The sequence below is a fragment of the Sinohyriopsis cumingii genome, chromosome 16 (assembly GCF_028554795.1).
Source record: "Sinohyriopsis cumingii isolate HCF-2022 chromosome 16, ASM2855479v2, whole genome shotgun sequence".
Taxonomy (NCBI): Eukaryota; Metazoa; Mollusca; class Bivalvia; order Unionida; family Unionidae; genus Sinohyriopsis; species Sinohyriopsis cumingii.
Genome location: NC_142976.1, coordinates 43,623,102 through 43,644,180, shown reverse-complemented (window position 1 = coordinate 43,644,180; position 21,079 = coordinate 43,623,102). Strand labels below are relative to the sequence as shown.

At 35.5% G+C, this 21,079-nt stretch overlaps 1 protein-coding gene across 1 annotated transcript in view; it reads left to right on the top strand.

Moving 5' to 3' along the window:
• LOC149780325 (guanine nucleotide-binding protein G(o) subunit alpha) overlaps nt 1-21,079 on the top strand; it is a 130,828-nt gene that overhangs the window by 92,004 nt on the left and 17,745 nt on the right. The window contains exons 4-5 of the mRNA XM_089937193.1: nt 13,228-13,388; nt 14,451-14,579. Of these exons, the coding sequence (XP_089793319.1) occupies nt 13,228-13,388; nt 14,451-14,579 (290 nt within the window). The remainder of the gene's footprint in view (nt 1-13,227; nt 13,389-14,450; nt 14,580-21,079) is intronic.

Here is a 21,079-nt window from a genome sequence, read left to right as displayed (position 1 = left end):
TACTGAACATGATCAGGGGAAAACTGTTACAGTATTAGCCCACCTGGTTAACAGCCATGTGAGCTTATGGTAGGGTCTACTTTTCCCCGTCCTTCGTGCGACATCCATCAATTGACGTTTGTCAATACTTGTTTGTGAACACTCTCTATGCTTCATTTCTGATCAAGTTTCAATCAGAATTTGTATGTAGCTTTGTATTGTCAGGACCTCAGATGAATTTGATTATGAGCGATTTTTTTATTATGAGCGACATTTACTCATGTTAATGAGGTGGTATTGCATCTGATTGGCTGGACTTCTGAACACTCTTGAAAGCCTTTATTTGTTGTTGTTTTTTTTAAATCAGAGTTGGTTTGCAAACTTATGTTATCGAGATTGCAGACGAGTTTGATTATAAGCGCTGTCAATCTGATTAAAAATCAGATCTCCACTGTTTTACCTGAAGATGTGACAGCGACCGCATAAGTGTCATATACTGGTGACCTATGAATTAGCCAGTGGAAATGCAGCTTTCATAAATTTGTAAGTGAATCAAAATCGTTCGGCACACACTGATGCTCTTCAACCATGCTGCTTCATCTCCCAGACTCGAAGATATAAGACTTCATCTGATTAGCTGATAAAAATAGCGATTATGGTAATAACATAGGTTACCAGAACATGACCCATAAGCGGTCGCTATCAAATCTTGACGTAGAACAGTGGAGATTTGATTTTAATCAGATTGGAACACTATCCAAGTACTGATGAGGTGATTTTACATGAGACTGGCTGAAGTTGTGAACACTCCGGAGGTCGTATTTCTGATCAGACTTTGGCAAGTTTTGGTAAGTAAGCATGTACCTTCAAGGTCTCAGAACAGTTCTAACATGAGCAAATTCCACACTGAGAATGAGTACTGCTCAAAACGTTTGAATCATTTTATTATCCACTCACTGCCGCAGTTTATGAAAAAATGTTTAGATTTTGCAATGCACCAGTCATACCATCTATACAAACGTACAAGACTGCTATAAACATACTGAGGATATTTTCTTTCCTATCTTAATACCGATATTTAACAGTGTAATACAAAAGCTTAATATTTAAATATATCATGTTTGGTACCTAAAGATTAAATACATCTGGAAAAGAAACTCTCTTTTTTATATATTTCAAACTTGCTTCAGAATCGAATCTTATGTAGCAAAAGTCATACAGGTCGCGTAGGCATTCAGAACCGACTATTTTAGTAATGGGTGTCATTTGATGGAATTTGATTACATATACCTTTAAATTGCAGTTATTGCTTTATTTAGATCTTCATACAGCCATATTCCTTTGGAAGGTCATTACTTAAATGCCAAGGTCATTACTTATGGCAAAACAAATGGCAAATTATGTGGATATTTTTGGATGAGGTCAACCTAAAAGTGTTAAACTCTTCATTAAACTCTTTTATTAAATTTTAGAACAACAGTTAAAATTTAATTTATTTTGATTTAACGCGCCTACATTCACTACATTGAAAATTAAACTCACATTTAAGCACAACACCCACCCATCCTATTTATGTAAATTCACATCACTTTCATAGAATGATTGTACAATATAAGTTACATAAGAGAACCGTAGGATTGGGATGACCAAATGTGTCTCAAAATTTGACATTTTGTTCATTATTTTACTCTATTTGACCGCAAAGCAAGTCTGATACACCCATGCATCACACCTGGTTTATCGCTGTTGTCAAGGAAGCAAGAGGAAATAACTTCGTAGAGACGCATACGGTGTCTACTTAATTTCTTAAGCAAAAATGAATTTCCATGTCAGAAATGTAATACGGTTCCTATTTATTTGTTCTGACTCAAAGAGTGCTCGATTTTCTCGCTGTAGGTATAATGTCTCAAGGCACACAGTCACGTGTTGCTTGTCAAGATGGGAAACCTTTTGTTTGTGTTTTTTTATTATTTTAACGCAGCTTCAACAACGTGAGCCATATCCCTACAATGTCTGTAGTGTGTCACTTTATAGTAATGTCTAGCACTGGGACATCATGCCGCAGACATGAGGCATCACCAGGCCGACCAATCATAAAACTACCTCTTAAAGTTTACGGATGTAGGCCAAAACATGTTTAGAGGTGCCAATTATCGCACTGTTTTGTTGCTCAAGAATTGTATGTCTCTCCCTCCCCCTTAAAATGGGAATTTCAGCCCGCCTTGCATGTTTGATGTTTTTTTCTGGCTTGACAGAAAGGCAGAGGTAGTTCATATTGGCGATCTAGTCCCAAACTTTAAAAAATCGGTGTTTTACAGAACTGATCACGTCCATTTTAGCAGTGTGGGATTGCGGACTACATGTAAACTCTACTTACCTCCAAAATTGAAGAGCTTGACAAGGTGCAAGAAATTCGGAAAATGCACGTCGCTTTCCGATGCTAGTCAACTTCAGCTGTCTGAAAGAGACTCTGTGGTAATCGTAGCGATACTTGCCTAATTGGTACGTTTTTGGCAGACGAACATCAGACTTGATGTGCGGAAGAACATTCTTCTAACATTATAGGCGTTGAAAATAATACTCGACAACGTTTCAGTAGTCAATAAAGTACCTGCAAATAATTTTTGATGGCATTCCTTGAACTGTGTAATAAAGAAACTGAAGAAATCGTTCAGTTTATATTGTTTTCAGCCATTTCTTGCGTTGCTGATGGCGCGTTTTCTATTATTTATTGTGGCATTGTGAACTGATTATGACGTAACAACAACCGCAGGATTGAGGGCCGTTCCGAATACCTGCACATTTAATTCTCAGCCGTGAAATAAATAAAAAATGAAAAGAATCGATTTTTATTGTCTGCAGCTATTGCCTGCGTTACTGGATGACACGTTTTCTATTCACTGCGACTTAATAAAGCTATTATGACGAAATAACACCCACGGGATTGAGGGACGTTCAAAATGGCCATTATTTATATCCGAAGTTTTTTTGGGAATGATTTGGTGGATAACTTGCGATCCGAAACACATTTTAATATAGTTCACGAATAATTGTATTATTTAGTTTAAGTTACAGTCAAAATTATATTAGACTGACTTTACCTATTATATTGGCCGAATGGTCTAAAGCGCTCGCCCTTACCTAATATCACTTTACCTTACGATCTTTACCATCTCATCTGTCCGTTTGGATTCGAGTCTCATGCTGGGCTTATGTGGGGATGTGAGAAAGCTTACCAGCAGCTTCTGATGGGTCGTGGTTCTTCCCGGGGTTTTACTCGGGATCTACCTCCACCAGTTATACTGGCCGCCATGTATAGACTGCTATACTGTGCTGAAAATGACGTTAAGCCCACAACAACAACAACTTTAGCTCGCCATTACATATATAAAAAAGGGACAAATGTAGTGAACAATTTAAAAAAAAAAAAAAAACATAACATACATACGAGCCATCCAAGCTAGTTGGCGTCGGAATGAAATAGAAAAACGTTGTTTCAGAATAGCCAGAAAGTAGAGGTGACCAATTTGTGATAATGGTGCATAGCGACCTTGCCCATGATATTGATTTTCAGTGACACAATAAGTAATCAACCTTGTAAGAGAATCGAAAGCGCCATCTGGGGAGTAATTTGGCCGGTCTATATCATTCGGATAAAGTGTAATCTTGCCGCAGTGTAAATTTGAAATACCATATATTACTTCAGTGTTTGTGATTTTTCCAGTACAGTACTTGGAAGTAAATTTATTGCTATCAATATTCGGAGTACAGGCGATTTATTTTTAAAATGCCAACGGTAATGCCTTTTTTTAAAAACCAAATATGTTCCTTCCATTTGTTTTAAATCCGATCCTCATTCGAATTTTATAGTACAGTATAGTACATAATTCCAATTAAAGTCAAGACATTTTATAACATTAAACGCCAATATCTTTTCGTAATTTCCAAAACAGTTTTCTTGTGAAGAATATATTATTCTTGTTTAGAGAATGCCCACATTTTAAAAAGCAGATATTTCAAAATATTTGGCTGAAATATATTTTGTATGTTATGCTAATTGGCATTTTTTCATAGTAGTGCTGTTACCACAGACTATTAGCTTTCACTGACTTTGTTTTACTGTTACTAAAATAACATAATTATATCGGTCACTTAATTTAAAATATTTGATTCTAAAAATTATTGTATGAAATCAGCCATTCAGTTGCATATTCGTTTCTTTAAATATTGATTTTTTTATTATTTATTTCATTATTTAATTTGTTGATATAATATTTGAATTGTTAATATCGATCCGGCCGCGGCAAATGCTCGACACAGTAATCGTTTCAACGACCATGCTCCTGTCCATACGTTCGTTTTCTATTTAGCTAAATAAAAGGCGGATTTGACATTAAAAGGCGTTAGTTACTATGTGATGCAAATGCTCTGTCAACAAACACAGTCTCTTCAAAAATGCGGCTTAACAGTAAATTAATTCATAGAGAAACACCGATTAATTTCGGGAACAAAAATACGAAAATCTCGAGTCACTTATCACCAAGAATGATTTTGTGAAAAGTAACTTTTTGACATTTGTGAAGAAAACAGAGACTCCGATACCCCATGACAGAATACGGTTTAATTTCCACGACTCACGTTTACTTTTATAAAGTACAGTATATGTTAATTAGAATTCAGAATAGTTAATTTAGCATCACCAGTTAGGAATAAATGAAACAACAAATAATATCATCATCTAAATCGTTACCTTCCCCGTTTTCCTATTTTTTAACGTTGTCCATTGTTCTGCGTAATGGAGAAGACCATATTTTTTTATTCAAATTCAATGCAGGTGAATGCACATATTTAGTATTAATTCGTAAGGTCGTCACATGTTCAGATACAATGTAGAAGGAAGCGATGCCTAACCTAGTTGCTAATTCGATAAATCATCCCTCAGACCTGAGCTGCTACGGATGGACCTTCAGAAAGTCATGCAGTTGGCACAAACAAATCTGTTCGCAACACATCAATGTACTGAATATATCGGGATCAAATCCTATATAATATCTGACACTTGTAAGTGAACGTCTCCTTCAATTCGTTTAACACGTGATTAGATAAAAAGAACAAAAATGGCGTACAATACTAACAAGTCGAGAATCTTAACAAGTTCATGGCTATTTATCTTGATTTAATCGTCGTATCGACATGCGGTTTGACCAAAAAGACTATATGATTGGTACTAAATTAAAATGGCGCTGATTAGACATCAAGTATGGTTACCATGGCAGCAAGGACTGTCATATTGACGTAGGCTTTTCACTAAAAGACGGCTGCGAACTTGAAAATCTTGTCACTATTCTTCCTGGTTTTGATGGTCATATCTACAATGGGTTTTCACCAGAAGACTTTAAATCGTTTGTAGTTGGTCCTTCATAAAATTGATACCAATGTGATATTCAATTAGGCCATCTTGAAAATCTTATTACGAATACTTATTTTCAATGGATGGCATTGGTAACGTCGGGTTTTTCATTAAAAGACTTATCATAAAGTTGATTTGGTCCTAATCAATGTTTCAGATCTGACATCCATTATGGCCGCTGTTGATAATCTTGCTCTAGCTACTTCTATCGGATAGTTGCAATGACGTTGAGTTTTCCACTGAAATACTTCTTATGATGTCTGTTTGGTCCAGCCAATGAAAATGCTGCCAACCAGTCGGATATCTTGTGAACAGGCTCCTCCAAATTATACGAAAATAACTAGTTTTGCTAGTAGGCTTGGTTCGTTATAGTTTATCAAGAATATCAGAGATTGTTTAAATAATCAACTAGAAATGGACTTTTAGTCCTGGAAATTCTTTTCGGCCGGTGGAACTTCATTTAAACTTTCCTATACCATATGCTCACTTGCAATTTCTAATTATCACATGTAGTACGCCATCGGTTCTAGAATACATTTAGCTATCCCGTTGATTTATAAAGTGCAGTGTGCATTAGACATTACATAACAGGCAAACGTGTAATTATTTTTTAATGATTTTTGTGAAATACATCGCCGGCAAACTTGTGATTATTTTTAAGTGATACTTGAGAAAATAATTATAGATGTTGTTGTTGTTGTAGAGTTTAACGCCATTTTCAAGCACACGATAGGCTATACATGGCGGCCAGTATTAATGGTGGAGGAAGAATCCGAGAAATCCCCAGAAAAGAACCACCGACCCTCGAGAAGCTACTGGCAAGCTTTCTCACATACCCACATTGAATAGATGTATATTTCAAACATTCTGTGTGTAGCATATATTACCAGCCCAAGCATGAATTAGTATGAAGTAGTGATTCTCTAGTAAAGTCAAGTACTCATTATTTATAGACGGTGCATTTCTATAAAGTCACTAAAACCTAAGTTGTTCAGACTTTTTACTACTTGCTGTTGAAACTGTTGAACAAACTTTAATTAAAACAGAATGAAGCATTTACTCTAGTTCAAGAAAACTAAGAGATCATTCGAGTTTATGTCATTTTAACACACTGTCTGTATCAAGGTGAGGAAATTACTTTAACAAGAACACACAGAGACAGCCTATTCGGACTGGACTGCACGGGTATCGGACCTGCGACCCTTGCATTACGTGTCCGAAACTCTACAAACTGAGCTATCACATCTCCCTCACCATTCAAGCAGACACATCTTTGCAAAGTTATATAACATGATATGTACGTACATGCCACAGAAAAAGAGCCCATATTTACTATCTTGCATACATACGTACATATCCTCTTTAAATAATAATAATAAGAAGAAAAAGAATATTGCATACATACGTACATATCCTCACAAATAATAATAATAATAATAATAATATTGTCACAGAAAAACAGATCCAATACATAGTGTTTTGCATACGTACGCACATACATACCACATAATAAATAGCACATACAAAGTTTTTGCATCCTAAAAGCACTATTTTTTGTAGCAAACGACAGTCCATGCAGAAATGGAGATATAACGAACTGGATCTCGAGACATTAGAAAAATTGATAAACATGTTTTCAAACAAACAAAAAAAAAGAGAAGAAAAAAATATCTGCACATTTGTGTACAATAGAGATCCAACATTTAACAGATTTCTTAAAGTGATTAAAGAGGCTAGTATTCGATTACATTTTTGTTGACAGATCTAGAAAATAAATTAAGCAAGCAAGAGAGAGAGAGAGAGAGAGAGAGAGAGAGAGAGAGAGAGAGAGAAACATGGGAGATATGTTTGGTTGTTCTTGCAATATACACATTAAAAATAGGAGCAAAAGTCTCCCGTGGCTTCTATATAGGAAAATGTTTATTTGTTTACCAAGACAAACTCTACAGCTTATGTACTTGTACTGATAAGTACAGTATGTTGATTCTAAAACTCGTACAAGCAAAATATTACATACATACATACATACGTACATACATGCACGCACACAGGCACACACACATACGTACGTACATACATAAAATAGAAAACGGTTCAGCGCGATAAAATGCAGATATAAATAGGCAAGTTTCAATGTGGCGCAATAATATGTAGGTATTGTGAAAAAGAATTCGGTTTCCAGTGATGTCAAGGATAAAATTACAAATTTAAAAAGGTAATTAGAAAGTAAAAGTTGTTGAAGTGACCAGCAAGTTTAGTGATGTTATCTACTTCAAACCCCAAGTTGTAAACATGGCATGGCTCCAGGTTCAAAGGGAACCAGGACGGATGTATGGACGGACAGCAGAAAAGGAGGATTCATTCGTATCGTAGTGGCGGCTTTAAAAAAGTGTAGTTATAGCACTAGCCCTAACGTTCGTTATGACATTGATTTTGTGAAGAAGCTCGAAATAGGTCGACATTTCTTCTCGGTCCGATAAAACACAGTTGTACTAACACTATACCCCCAAATCTTTGAACTGCATGTAACACTTAAAATGCCGAGTCACTGTGTTTGATGTGTGTACTGAGTCTAAAATAGGAACACACAGTACAAAGCAGTTATTCCACGATGGAAGCTACAAAGAAAAAAAAATCAAGAATAACGTGTTCAGGAAGCTAAAAATAGCAGCCGACATATGGTACGAATTACCATGGTATCGTGTGTGAATCATTGTGTTAAAGTACAAGGCTCTCTAAGGGAAAATTGTATGAACAATGATCGAGACGAAATTGGATGCTTTGAAATGGACTCTTCACATACATAACATTTGATTCTTGTAATTGTTTTTTATTTCGTTAGAATATGCAGTTTTATTAATATTGTTTGGAGCTTCTTACGCACAAAAAATTAAGCATAAATGTGGAATAAACTTCAAAATTTATGATTTTTATTCTACCATAAGAAATACTATTTTCATATATCTAAGAGCAAATTTCACACGTGTGAAAAATGCTTTCTCATGAAAATCTAATTTAACATATGTGATTTTTTTCCCCCACTATATCTGTGAAATTCTTTTTCACATATTTTGATTATGGTTTCATAGTTGTCGTAATTTATTTATTTCACTCCTGTTTAAAAAATACTTTTTCTTATGTCAAATTCTTGTTCATAAATTTGAAATATTATTTCTTATAGGTGAAATAAATAAATATTTGAATAAATAAATAAATGTCAAAATTGCTTGCACGAGTAAACTGAAGTTTAAGGTGGGAGATAACAGTCTTGTATTATCGTGGTGATCTGAGGACGGTCGAAATTCTCAGGGTCTTTTTCATCTCATTCTAGATTAAAACTCATGATTTAATAATTAACATTCAAGCACATAATTCTTATTACGTAATAATAACATTATCGACGTCACAATAAATAGTGACTTGTCATCACTTACGCCAACGTAAGCAATAAAATCGGGCTGTTGAAAGGGAAAGATGTCTTCAAATTGTATTTTCAAGCTGCATGAAAAAATTTAAACATTAAAAGTGCAGGTATGTCATTGATTGTTGAAACGTTGTTGAGTATTTATTTCATGATTACACTTAGGTGCTCTTTCAGAGAGTCGAAGTTTTTCCACTCGCATCGGAAATAAATGAGGATGTTCCGAATACATTACGGGTCGCGTCAAAGATTGGACAACGCTCCTCACAACTCGTACTCGTTTGGAATATGTTACGACTCGTCACAACTAGTACTCTTTCTGAATATGTAACGACTCATCACAACCAGTACTCTTTCGGAATATGTAACGGTGCTTTAAACCTATTGTACTCGACGCCATAGCTTTTGTCGCCACCTTTTAGTACATGACCGCTTCCTATTGTCCCCATTTAATGTAGGAAAATCCCACGAAGAACTATTGTAAAGGAAGAATACTATAAATGTGGCCGCTCAGACGCGTTATATTGTGACGTAATTCGTCTGCTCTCATGCTCCCTTGTGATGTCATCGGCGTTGTGTTCCATCATTGAAATAGAATTTAAGAATCCTATGAGTTTTTTTCCCCTCTGGTATGTTAAACAATATTTTTGAGATTCTGCACCAAAGACATACAAGAATAAAACGCCAAAATAAATAAAACCTAAATAAGGGACAGCTGGTACAGTTGACTGTACGTACTTCGGTCATCGATCTGGTTTACTTTTTTGACTAAAATTTCGCTGAAGAATCGGACAGCACAACAGATTTAAATAGAAATATTATAGCTGAGTCGAAACGCATTCTTACTCGCGCAAGTATGTATACTTAAGTTTTCAGCACAGTTTACTGATAGCAATTTAGACGTACTAAAGGCAATATTTTAAAGGGTCGATACTTGGAACCATCAGAACAGCGATTAGTACTTTGGAACTAGATGTCAAGCGAATCATTGATTTAATGTTAGTAAAGCAGGAGTATAACTAGAATTTTAATCGATTATATATTATCATTTGGAACTGTGAAATTATTGAAATATTGTCAGACTGGTACAAAATTATCAAGTACGCGTTTCTTCTTATATGTTAAAGATGGAATAAAGGTTCTTCTGTATAGAGAACAACAGTTGTGTGTATCCATTTTTATGTTACATTTTGGAAACCACGGAATAGACATTTTATATTGGAAACAAATTTTAAAATTCTATTTGACTGAATTCTTTTTATTAACATATTTTTGTTTAAAAAATCTGGATTGCCTGGGCCCTAAAACCAAGTAAGATTGTCGTATGGTCCTTCGTCTGTCACAAATTTGACACAAATTGTCCTGTCATGAAGTTCTTTAAAATTTGTTACAATGATGCTGATCTGCTGTCAAATATAACGTAATAATTAAAGAAAAGAAATGTAAAGGATTCTTTCTGAATCACCGCTCGACAGAATGTTACCAAATTTAAATGAAAGCTATACAAATCTTGGATGACATGAATTGCTTACATATTTAATCAAATTATATCAATCCGCTATCAAGCATGGCCGCCGTTACTAAAATAAGAAGGTTAAACCCAGGGACGTAATTTCAACTGGTTTTTTTTTGGGGGGGGGGGGGCAAAACATGACGGGTTAGTTTTTGTATATAGGCTACAACAATTTTACAGCACATGCATGTCAACACGGAATTTCCACAAAAAGACCTTCTTATGATATATAGTTCGTCCTAAATGAAAACGATGTCGACGAGACGTACAATATGGCCGCCTTGGTAGCCATTTTAAAAATACATACCCCTGAACAAAAGTCATATTGACGTTTTCCCGTTAGTTTTGATTTTTTATAGCTCTACTGGTCATATAACAGAATATATTATGTGATGGCCTGTTGTCCATCATCCCTCCATCCGTTAGCACAAGTTTTTTATCGCTACTACTCCTAAACTACTTATGGAATTGTCTTGAAACGTTACATACACATAAATCCCATGGTCGAGCTGGTCTTTTATGCAAATGGTGCTCTAGGAGAATCAATATGGCCACTGTAGGTTGCCATCATGAAAATTTTGTTATCCCTACTCCATCATGAATGGTCATATCAACATGTGGTTTACATTAAAAGACCTCTTATGGTGTCTAGTTAGACCAAACTGAAACTGATGCTCAATGTGGCCGTCACTTCGGTCATATAGAAAATCCTGATATCGCTACTCCTCCTACAGAAATGGTTATATCAGTATGTGATTTCACTAACAGACGTCTTATGAAGTATAGTTTGTCCTGAATGCAAATGGTACCGCTCTGACGTCAATATGACCGCGATGGCAGCCATTTTGAACATTTTGTTATCACAACTCTACTTGAATAGAAAGTCATATTAACATCTTGTTATCAGTACTTCCCCTGATTTGATAATCATTATGATAGTTTTTTTTCAATTAAAGACTTCTGGTGGTGTCTACTTTGTCCTGCATGAAAATGGTTCCAAGCTGGCATCATATATGTATATGACAGCAGTTAGAGTTATGGCTGAAGATGGTTTGAACACTCGACAATTAAACGCAAGAAATGGTATTGCCTTGAGTTTCTTGAAATTCTTTTCGCCCAGTAGAGCCCAGTCCCTTTGATTGGGTATTGTTGTTCTTTGCCAGAAGACTTCATAAGATGTCTATTTGATCCTGAATGAAAATGGTTCTGCTTTTAATCCACTATGGCAGCTACAGCAGGCATCTTGAAAATTTGCTGTTATCTCTATGCTTTCTGAATGGATGGCCAAATCAAGATGGAGTTTTCACTGAAAGACCTTTTATTATGTCTAGTTGGTCCTAACTGAAAATGGTACTAATCTGACATTTAATATTGCCTCCATCTTGTAAATGTTGTTATCACTGCGCATCCTGAATGGAGAATCTTATCGAAAAGAGATTTAGATGAAGATTTCTAATCATGTCTAGTTGGTCTTAAATGAAAATGATTCTGCTCTGACAGTCAGTGTAGCCTTATATTTGCCACAATGACCATAATGAAAATCTTGTTATCGCTACACCACCTCATTGGATGGTTATCAGACATGATGTTTTCACCTAAAGACTTGATACAGTATATATTTGGTCATGTTTCAAAAGGTGTTGATTTGACGTCGAATATGGCCACCACAGAAGCCATATCGAAAATCATGTAATCAATGCTATCTCCATTCGCAACTTTGAGGTCAATCCTACGGATCGTAGCTCAATGTAAGTCGATTCTTTGGTCTAAAGGTTTTTGATAATGGGTTCACTGGTCGAACAGCCAATGTTTCGAATATAATTTTTATTTGTCCTGACTAATGCACTTTTGGACCACTGAATCATTTGGACTGCCAAAATGTAAACGTCTGCCAAAATGAATATACTGAAAACCTTGTTATTAAATCTCCTGAATGGATGGTCATATTGGCATTGAGTTGTCACCAAAAGTATTCTTATGGTATCTAGTTTGTCCGAAATGAATAGGAGCCCCAGGTGGCCGAGTGGTCTAAGGTGCATGCCTTTACAGTTCACTCAAACATATCATAATGGGCGTGTCTTTTTTTTTTTTTTACTCCAGTAATCACAACAATTATAAAATTGTCCAAAACATCGTTGATATTTGGATGTTTGTGGAGGGATTTTAATTAAAAAGATGTTATTTCACCGCTTATTATTGGCTTTGGTAGAATACGTCTGTATTTTGTGGGTTTCCATTTCGTCTTTCATTCACATGATCATGTCTGAAATAAATTATCAAAGCTTTCTGGATAAATCTTGCGAAATATCCGTAATGTAAATGGATTTGATTGCGGTATTTATATGTGTCGTGCGTTTATGAAATTAAAATTGTAATTTACTTGAAAGTAATAAAAAAATAAACGTAAAAAGAGGAAACGAACCAAGTATATATGATTGACTTAAACGAAAAAAATATATAAAGAATGCAATATAAATCAAGTTAAATCAAGTCGTCTTTATAAGAATATTTACATTCAAAATTCAATGATGTATTTGACCTTTTTTATAATTTTTACGATTGTTGGAGTATATTGGAATAAGAAGACGTGCAATCTCACCTCTGTCCGATTGAGTTAAGAGTGGATATGTGATAAAGCTTGCCAGCAGCTTCACCTGGGTAAGCGATTCTTCCAGCGATCTTCCTCCATCTGCTGGCGGCTATGTAGAGCCGATAATGTGCTGAAAAGCGGAATTGTTTTGTTAAACCGCACCAAAAAAAACGAAGACATTCAAAATATGGTTCTGATCTTGCATTCAGGATGACATATATTCCCTCCAATCTGATCGATTAAAGCTGACAGTTTTCATCAAATGATTGTCATATAATCTCACTTTAAATTGAATAATTCTACTTTTTTTTCAGGCTGATGCAAAAATGGTGTTAGATGTTATAGCCCGACTAGAAGACACAGAACCTTTCTCAGAGGAACTTCTAGGGGCCATGAAGCGCCTTTGGGCAGATGGTGGGGTCCAAGAATGTTTTGGGCGCTCCAACGAGTACCAACTTAACGATTCAGCGAAATAGTAAGTAGATATATGATTCTGTGAAATAGAATCTGTATTCTTTGATAATTCCACTATAGGAACCTTACAAAATGACATTTTATCATCATATTAAATGGACCCTATCCCTGTCTGACATATGACACACGAACGTGCATGAATTAGGTATTGGCCATTTATTTTGTTGTATCTGATTCTAGAAGAAAAGCACCAATTACGTGCATGCATATCCATTATATTATTTGAAAAATTGAATTAAGATGAGGTATGGGGAAAATAAATCTTTCCCCCTCCCCCCCCCCCAATCCTAATGATATTCTGATCACACCTTCAAAATATCTGACCTATGGTTTGTTTAAACTTTTAACAATGACACATTTTTACATGCTAATGAGATTGTGACCTGGTGGAAATTCATATTTGTGTAGGTAGTATTTACAATGAAGTTTTTGTCTATCTACACTTTGATAAGTCAGTGCTACATAAAAGGCTTGGCAATATCATGCCCTGGACCTTGATCTGGGGTGTATGGAAAGCCATTTGGAACATAACGTGGAAACTATTTGAGATTTCAAGGATTGATTACACAATATTGAGAGAGTCAGTCAGATACCTTTGAAGCATGTCACTCATGTAATGGAGCTCTCTGTTACACATAGAGTTTTCTATTTCACTTAACAAACTCCCACTGTGCAAAAGCTAAACTAAGGTCATTCAGTTTACAACTTTAAAAAAAATCACGGGGCTTAGTCTATTTTGCTTTCCTAATAAAAGAAATTGGAAGTTTATACCTTTTTGGTGATTTAGCTGCCCACTTGACTGGATAACCTGACCCTTGAATCTGCAAATACCCTTAATCTCCAAAAGAGTCATGCAAATTTCTCCATCATTTGTAGCCAAGAATAAATTCATCTTCATCTGATTGTATACTAAGTAAAAGACAGAGAGATGGAAGTAGAAAAACATTAAAAGGTCCATCTTTGAAAGGAAAGTTGTTCTCATCTTAATTTTGTTATAGTTATATTCCTGATCAGACACTGTCAGTATGATGTTAATAAGTCTTCTTTTCATTCTTTCTTTCAGTTTTCTAGACGACTTAGATCGGTTAGGAGCTAAAAATTATATGCCAACAGAACAAGATATTTTACGAACAAGAGTAAAGACAACGGGAATAGTAGAAGTACACTTCTCTTTTAAAAATTTAAATTTTAAGTAAGTATACATGATTTTCTTTGCAATGATTTCAAAATGATGTTCCCACCTTTTATTTTAGTTCTGCTATTCATTGAACAGAAGAGCTTATGTGATGGCCTGTGATGTCTGCCATCCTTCTGCCCATTTGTTATCTTTACTCCTCCTATAGCTTTGCCATGAAATATCACACACACATTAATCCTAAAATCTAGTTGATCCTAATTGAAAATCATCCTGCTTGGACACCAGCATGGCAGGCATAGTAGCCATCTTGAAAATCATATTGCTACTCCACCTGAATGGATGGTCATTTCAACATGGAGTTTTCTTTAAAATACTTTTTATGGTGTTTGTTCCTAGATGAAAATGGTGCTCATCTGGCACATAGTTTGGCCACCACAGCAATCTTCTTGAAATTTAAGTGTTATTGCTATTCCTCCAATAATCTGTGACTCCTCTAGAATGGAAAGACATAACAAAATTGGGTTCTCACCAGGAGACTTAATATGGTGCAGAGTCGATCTTCATTGAAAATGTTGCTGACATGACATCCAGTAAGGCCAGCCTGCAACCATACTGAAAATTTTCTTGTCGCTACTGTTCCCAAATGGAAATCCATATTGACATAGGGTTTTACTAAAAGACTTCTCATTGTGTGAAGTTGGTCCCAAATGCAGATGATTCTGATCTGAAAATAAGGTGGATGATGGAAGCCATTTTGAAAATCTTATTATCACTAGTCCTCCAGAATTGATGGTCATATGGATATGGGTTTTCACCAACAGTCTTCTTATGACATCTAGTTTGGTCTTGAATGAAATGATGCCTTGCAAACAGGGAAAATGACTTCCCAGTGAGCATATTGAAAATCCTGTTGTCACTAATTCTCCTGACTGGTCATATTGGCGCTGGTTTTCACCAAAAATCTTCTAATGGTGTCTGGTCTCTTGTAAATGAAAATGGTGGCAATCTTACATCCAATGTGACTACCCCAGTGGCCAATTTAAAAAAATATAAAGCTGAAGAATGTCAGAGATGGTTTCAACACTCAGCAGTTAAAAAGAAGAAAAGGACTCGTCTTGGTAGGCTACATTGATGTGTCATTGGGAAAGGCAGTTAATTTTCATTTCCTTGGGATAACATAGCCAGTATTGTATTAAAAGTGCCATTAAAACCAGCAGACAAAAAAACTTAATTTTGGACAGGAGAGGTATTGGTCCATTCAGGTCACTCCTGTTATTTTAGCCATTGCTTCAAGGAGCTTTATTGCTGTCTGTAATCCCTGTCCTCCCATGTAAACAAGGCCATACATTTTAGTTAACTTTAAGCTCTTCTTATATGCACAAGTTTTGGTTTGATGATGAAATGGTCAATTTTTTCATGCCATTAAGTTCAACATTTTAGTGCATCACAACTGAATATGTTTCCTTGATCACACACCTGCTCTTGGTCATTGGTCACCAGTATCAAGCTTTGGTAAGATAACAAAGCAACATGTCCATGCATCTACTAATGACATTTTCCATTTTAAGAATAGAGAAAATATCACCAACTGATTATAATTGATGGTTTATTGTTCTGATGATTTTGAAATTTCTGCATATTCTCATCATTACTAAAACTACACAAGAAACCTTTGTTAAAATATCCAAACTTTTGGGTCCCAACAATGTTTGGTTTTAGGAAAGTGGCACTGTACTTATTATATTACCATTAATGCAGTCACAAAATTTGGCCTTGTACCTTATTGGTTTCTCCTTGGATTTTGCTTGATAGTTATGGAATGTCAATTAGTAAATGACTGTCTATACAAACTTGGTAGATTTTATTGGGTTTTGTGAGGTCTTTTTTGTCTCAAAGATGACCTTAGACCAAGGCTTGAGCCACTGAAGGCTCATCAAAATGGCTGACAGCAAGTTCTGTTACTAATTCTGTGATTAATATTTTGTAACAGACTCAATGTGACAAACATCTATTGAGGGATATTCTAAATATGTTGGAATGGAATACTATCAAATGTCAATCACTTCTGTTGCCAGGTCACACTATATTATGTCTGGCCAACTTTTATTGTTAGCTCACCTCACCACAAGACCAAGTACACTGTGGTATGGTCTGTTATGCTCCCCTGGCAAGAAGACCAAGTGACATTGTTGTATTGTCTCTTGTGCATCATGCATACATAAGTGCAGCTTTCAACTTCAGCTCCACATCATGCCAAGGTGACAACAAATATGGTCACTACTACTAAAATGAGAAAAACCTTCAAATGACATCACAAAAACTGCTGGATAGAATTTAATGGAAAGATTCCTTGCATAAAGGCCTATATGATGCCAATCAATGATACAGTTTTGCTGTGGTTAGAAACAAATTGAAAATTTACAATCAAATATGGACACCATTACAAAAAATAAAAAATTCTTCAAATGATTTCTTCACTAAAATTGCTGAACAGATTTTTGGCCCTTCTAATGGGATGATCTGTTTTATGTCCTTTGACATCAATCTGTACACAAGTTTGTTATCACTACTATTCCTAAAATACTTCAAGGATTATCATGAAACTTTAAATACACATTAATCACATGGTCTACATGGTACTAGTTGAAAATGGTCTGCTTGTACTTCCAATATGCTTGTGACTGTGGCCATCTTGAAAATCTTTTTATCACTTCTCCTACATGGATGATCATATCAACATAGGGTTTTCATTAAACACTTTTTATGATGTCTAGTTGGTCCTGCATGAAATTGGTGCCAATGTGACATCCAGTATGGCCACCATGACAGCAGATGCTCTTCCTGAATGGACGTTAATATGAACATGTTTTTTTTATAGATATCTGCTTGGTCCTGAATGAAGATGATGAGCCAAGTATGGTTAATCCTTATGAATGGATGGTCATGTCAACATGGGGTTTTTACTGAAAGACTTTTTATGATATCTAGTAGGTCCTAAATCAGAATGTTACTGATCAGATGTCCAATGTTGCTGACATGGCAGCTGTCTTTAAAATTTTGTTATCACTAACCCTGAATGAATGGTCATATCAATATGGAGTTTTAACAAGAAGACTTCTTATGGTGGGTAGTTGGTCCTAAATATAAATGTTGCCAATCTGACCTACAATATGGCTACCATGGCAGCCATGTTGAAAATCTTAGTGCAATTCCTCAGGATTAGAAAGTCATATTGACATGGGGTTTTCACCTCTGATATCTTGTTGTTCATGAATGGTAATAGCCTCAATCTGACATCCAACATAACCGCCACAAATTCTTGTTATCACTACTCCTGCTGAATGGATGGTCATGCGAATATATACACAAATATGCACATACTGAATCAGATCCATGGTCATACCTATAAAGTCACTTAAAACATAATTCCATGGCAAAGTGACTTGCATTATGTTTGAAAGAAATCTCGTTATCCTGATTAGTGTCATTGTCTACTACACTTTGATGAAGTTTATCTGGGTTCACCTGGGCTTCGGTAGAGGAAGTTTGATATATTTAGGCATTATATGGCTTGTGTCTGCCTGTGCAGGTGTTGGTCTAAAGAAGCAGGGTTTTGCTTGGCTAGCAGTACTTGGGGATTTTCATTATTATGATTATTGGCACTGTCATCTACGCTTTGATGCATCTGGGTATACCTGGGCTTGGGAAGAGGAAAGAGTTATTTATGCACTTTTGTGTCTACTTCAGCAAGGAGTTGTTTTTAATGTATTATGGCCTTGTTTGGCAGATACTGCTGGAATAGGACATTATAGATCAAGCTTAGGATGTCAGTTAGTATTAGATCTGTTGTTTATGTTTACACACAGTTCAAGAAATACATTGAGTCCAAGTCAGGCACCTGCTGACCTGAATTAAAATGGTGTTTGTTGATGGGAATTCATGTAACTTTATTTTCATGTACAGCACTGTTCTTGTACAAACATGATACCCATATAACTTTGACTATTTGTTGAGTTAGAGTTTCATCATAAGTTTGTTGTGCTGCTCAAGTGAGGAGTTGTTGCCGACAGGGATAGTGATACTGTCTGGATTCTTTTCAATGACCATAATCTGTACAAATTTGCTTCCACATCCTGAATATTCTCTAGTTGAATCCAGAGAACTCATATAGACTGGATCGACATCCTGAATATTCTCTAGTTGAATCCAGAGAACTCATATAGACTAGATCTACATCCTGAATATTCTCTAGTTGAATCCAGAGATCTCATATAGACTGGATCCACATCCTGAATATTCTCTAGTTGAATCAAGAGAACACATATAGACTGGATCCACATCCTGAATATTCTCTAGTTGAATCCAGAGATCTCATATAGACTAGATCTACATCCTGAATATTCTCTAGTTGAATCCAGAGATCTCATATAGACTGGATCCACATCCTGAATATTCTCTAGTTGAATCAAGAGAACACATATAGACTGGATCCACATCCTGAATATTCTCTAGTTGAATCAAGAGAACACATATAGACTGGATCCACATCCTGAATATTCTCTAGTTGAATCCAGAGATCTCATATAGACTAGATCTACATCCTGAATATTCTCTAGTTGAATCCAGAGATCTCATATAGACTGGATCCACATCCTGAATATTCTCTAGTTGAATCAAGAGAACACATATAGACTGGATCCACATCCTGAATATTCTCTAGTTGAATCAAGAGAACACATATAGACTGGATCCACATCCTGAATATTCTCTAGTTGAATCCAGAGATCTCATATAGACTAGATCTACATCCTGAATATTCTCTAGTTGAATCCAGAGATCTCATATAGACTGGATCCACATCCTGAATATTCTCTAGTTGAATCAAGAGAACACATATAGACTGGATCCACATCCTGAATATTCTCTAGTTGAATCAAGAGAACACATATAGACTGGATCCACATCCTTAATAACCATGGAACAGAATTGGACTAAATTTGGCAGAAATCACTCTGTCACAAAAGTATTTCAAGCCTTGATACATGTTGCTAATCTGTCATAAATTACTTCTGTTGTTATTAATATATAACGCCTTTAAATATCAGCAAGCATCATACTAATCTGGATTTATTTGCAAGCTGCCCTTGCATTTGACATGAAATACAGTGAGACTGATGAGCAACTCATGCCTTCTTGGGCCTCCTGTATTAATATCCAGGCTTTTAGGTAGCTTTGAAGAAGAGGATGAGAGATGTTCTGCTTATTTTTTTCTTCATACCATGGTCATTGTTTCTTTGGCAGTATCAGCATTCTTTTATTTTGGAAAATACACGATTTGGAAACTATCTAACTATATACCATATACGTGTTTCCAATGCAGTATGTATGCATATATAGTTTTGGAATGGAAGTTTTCAAGAAATTATGGCAATGATTATTTATCAGTACTAAACGAATTATGCATTTCCATCTCATTTCCCAGCTTTATTTCCACATTTAGAATAGAGTTCTTTCATTTCTATTCATCCTAATTAAAAGTGAATATACACCACTCCCTTGATAACTCACACCCTGATAACTCACAAACCCACTTATAACGCTGTGTCAGGTGTGGATCCCATTTTTTAAACCAGAAAATACCCAAAAAATTGATCCCTTTTTGTTGAACTTGAAGAAAATCTCAATCAAAATTGGTAACAGAAACTTTGATGTATCGCTCTTCGACATGGTAGATAGGACCTGGAAATTTTAATCAACACTGTCAAATATCAAATTTAAAAATAGGTCATACCATTTTTTACATTTCCTTCCCAAACAACATTCCTAGTACATGTACACCGCATTTAACGATATGTAAGGAAATTTTGATCATTGAAAATGTCACTTACGCAGAGTGGAGGCAGTACTTTAATAAATAAATACAAAGTAAATAATTTTTTATCAATTAAAATTTGTGTTCTAGTTCTCTCTTTGGTTCCTTTTAAGTGTAATCATCATAAATGCAATGTGTCCTCTTGTAATTAAACGTAAAATGCATCAATCGACCGTAACAGCTCTGTCCGCGAGCATTTCTCTGAGAACCTAATTAAGTGTCGACCGTGTTTTCATAACTGACTTCTGAAAGTATTTGTTTTATTGTTGCACTGAATTAAAAGCTGGCCTTCTTTGTAATATCAAGTTAATTATATCTTTTGAATCAAATAAAGGAGGTGGAATAAAAGAAAAGTTAAAAGGCACGAAATTCCAACAAACTTAAAATCTAGCGGCCTTGGTTGATGCCGGGTGAACTCACTTCATTTGATCAATCGAACACTTATAAATGTTATTGTGTATGTAACATAAACTACCTTAAATTAACCAACTCTTTAATAACTGTGATCAAAGATAAAAAGTCAGCCAAGCGAAATGAATACTTCATAAAATAAAGAGCTTGTTTTCACTGATACGGACCATTGTGGGCAAACGAGTTTCAGAGAATTCTTGAGCTGGCACTTAGAGATATCCTCAAGGATGATAAGAAGTTTCATTATTACATACAATGAAATCATGACGTC